Source organism: Prunus persica, chromosome G8 (genome assembly GCF_000346465.2).
Source record: "Prunus persica cultivar Lovell chromosome G8, Prunus_persica_NCBIv2, whole genome shotgun sequence".
Taxonomy (NCBI): Eukaryota; Viridiplantae; Streptophyta; class Magnoliopsida; order Rosales; family Rosaceae; genus Prunus; species Prunus persica.
The window spans coordinates 4,088,888-4,090,872 of record NC_034016.1 but is presented as its reverse complement, the minus strand read 5'-3'; the positions used below and the strand labels follow the sequence as shown (position 1 = coordinate 4,090,872).

General features: G+C 36.2%; 1 protein-coding gene across 1 annotated transcript; it reads left to right on the top strand.

Moving 5' to 3' along the window:
- LOC109950788 (TMV resistance protein N-like) lies at positions 771-1,721 on the top strand. The gene has a single exon (XM_020570907.1). It carries the CDS (start codon positions 789-791, stop codon positions 1,719-1,721), a length of 933 nt encoding a protein of 310 aa, XP_020426496.1. The 5' UTR covers positions 771-788.

Below are 1,985 nucleotides of genomic sequence, written 5' to 3'. Positions count from 1 at the left end.
GGTATCATTTCATAAGGGAAGCTTTACAAGAAGGGGTGATTGACATGAGATTCTGCAGAAGTGAAGAACAGTTGGCAGACATTTTTACAAAAGCTCTGCCCAAAGATCGATTCAATTATTTGAGGTTGAAGCTTGGAGTTAAACCAGTAAGCAGCTTAGGAGAGGCTGTTGAGAGTTAAGCTGCATACTAGTCTTGAATCAAGCTGCAGAAGTTAATCCTGCAGATTAACAGTGAAGAGGATGAAGAATCGAATGAGCTGAAGAACTTTCCTTTTATAGTAATAGCTGTTAGGATATATCCAACGGCTAGTTTTCTTACTATTTTGAGAAACTCTACAACTAAGAATGACAGTTGTTCTTAGTCCTTTCTGCTGTAATGATTTGTAGCCTAGGTGTAAGAATCATAGCCTCCAATGACCTTGAATGGCTGGAGATGAGTCCTTGTGTCCTAGTTTTTAGGATCTGTTTTTGGCAGCTTGTGTCATGCATATAGAGTGTTTTTGGCTCTGATGCAATACAAGAAATACATACTGAAACATTCTCTCCTCTCTGAGTTTTTTCCTCTCTGCATACGTTTCATAAATAGGTTTATTTTGTTCAGTGGATCTGTTAACAAAAACCAGCAAGCTAAATACCAAATTCTAACAGTTATATCTATGACATAATCATTGTTCTTCCTTGTAGGTGTGAAAGAAAGCTCATTGAAAAGATTGTTGAATGGGTGTGGGGGAAAGTGCATAGCACATTCAATTTGTTAGATTCAGGGAATTAAGTTTACACGTGAGCAAATGGATTTGCTTTTAGATCCTACAGATGATGTTCGCTTTGTAGGGATATGGGGGATGGGAGGCATTGGCAAGACAACCATTGCTAGGCTTGTTCATGAAAGCATTTCTTTTCATTTTGAAGTTAGCTGCTTTCTTGCTAATGTTAGAGAGGCTTCTGAAGGTAATCGTCTTGTTGATCTACAAAAACAACTTCTTTTCCCTATCTTGAAGGAACAAATTGCTCAAGTTTTGAATAAAGACTGGGGGACCCATTTCATTAAGAATTGTTTATGTAATAAAAAGGTTCTTCTCATTCTTGATGAAGTGAATGCATCAAACCAACTAAAGAAATTTGCTAAGGAAAAGGATTGGTTTGGTAAGGGGAGTATAATCATCATTACAACTAGAGATGAGCGGTTGGTTAAAAAGCATGATATGGAGATATCATATAAGGTTGAGGGATTAGGTGGTGATGAGGCTCTTGAGCTCTTTAGTCTGAACGCCTTTAAAAAATTTGAGCCTGAGGAAGGTTTTTGGGAATTGTCCAAGTGCTTTGTAAATTATGCTGGAGGCCTTCCATTAGCTCTTAAAATTTTGGGATGCTCTGTGTATAAAAGAGATCGAGATGAGTGGAAAAATGAATTGGATAAGCTACGGAAAATTCCTGAGACAGAAATTTTCGATTTGCTCAAAATCAGTTTTGATAGACTAGATGAGATGAACAAGAATATATTTCTTGATGTTGCATTTTTCCATAAGGGGGAGAACAAGAATAAAGTAATTGAAATACTAAACAGTTGTGACCGTTGTGGTGGGATAAATGCTCTGGTTGAGAAGTCGCTCTTAACTATTGATATTTCAACCAACCTTGTTTGGATGCATGATTTGATACAAGAAATGGCATTTCAAATTGTTCGTCAAGAGTCTCCTGAAGAGCCCGGTAGATGCAGTTGATTGTGTCATCCGAATGACATCATTGATGTATTAATAAACAATACGGTAAGAAGTTATGTAGAAAATACCCTTTTTTAAATATATATATATATGATTTCTTTTTAACTCAATATTGGACTTAAACGTGGAATTAACTTTTCCTTTTTCTATTATTTATTACAGGCAACTAACAAAATTCAAGGCATTGCCTTAAACATGGTAGAACTATTCCCCCATTTTCAGAGACAAAGGGTTTTCCCTATTTGTCTTAGTTTTGTTATGATT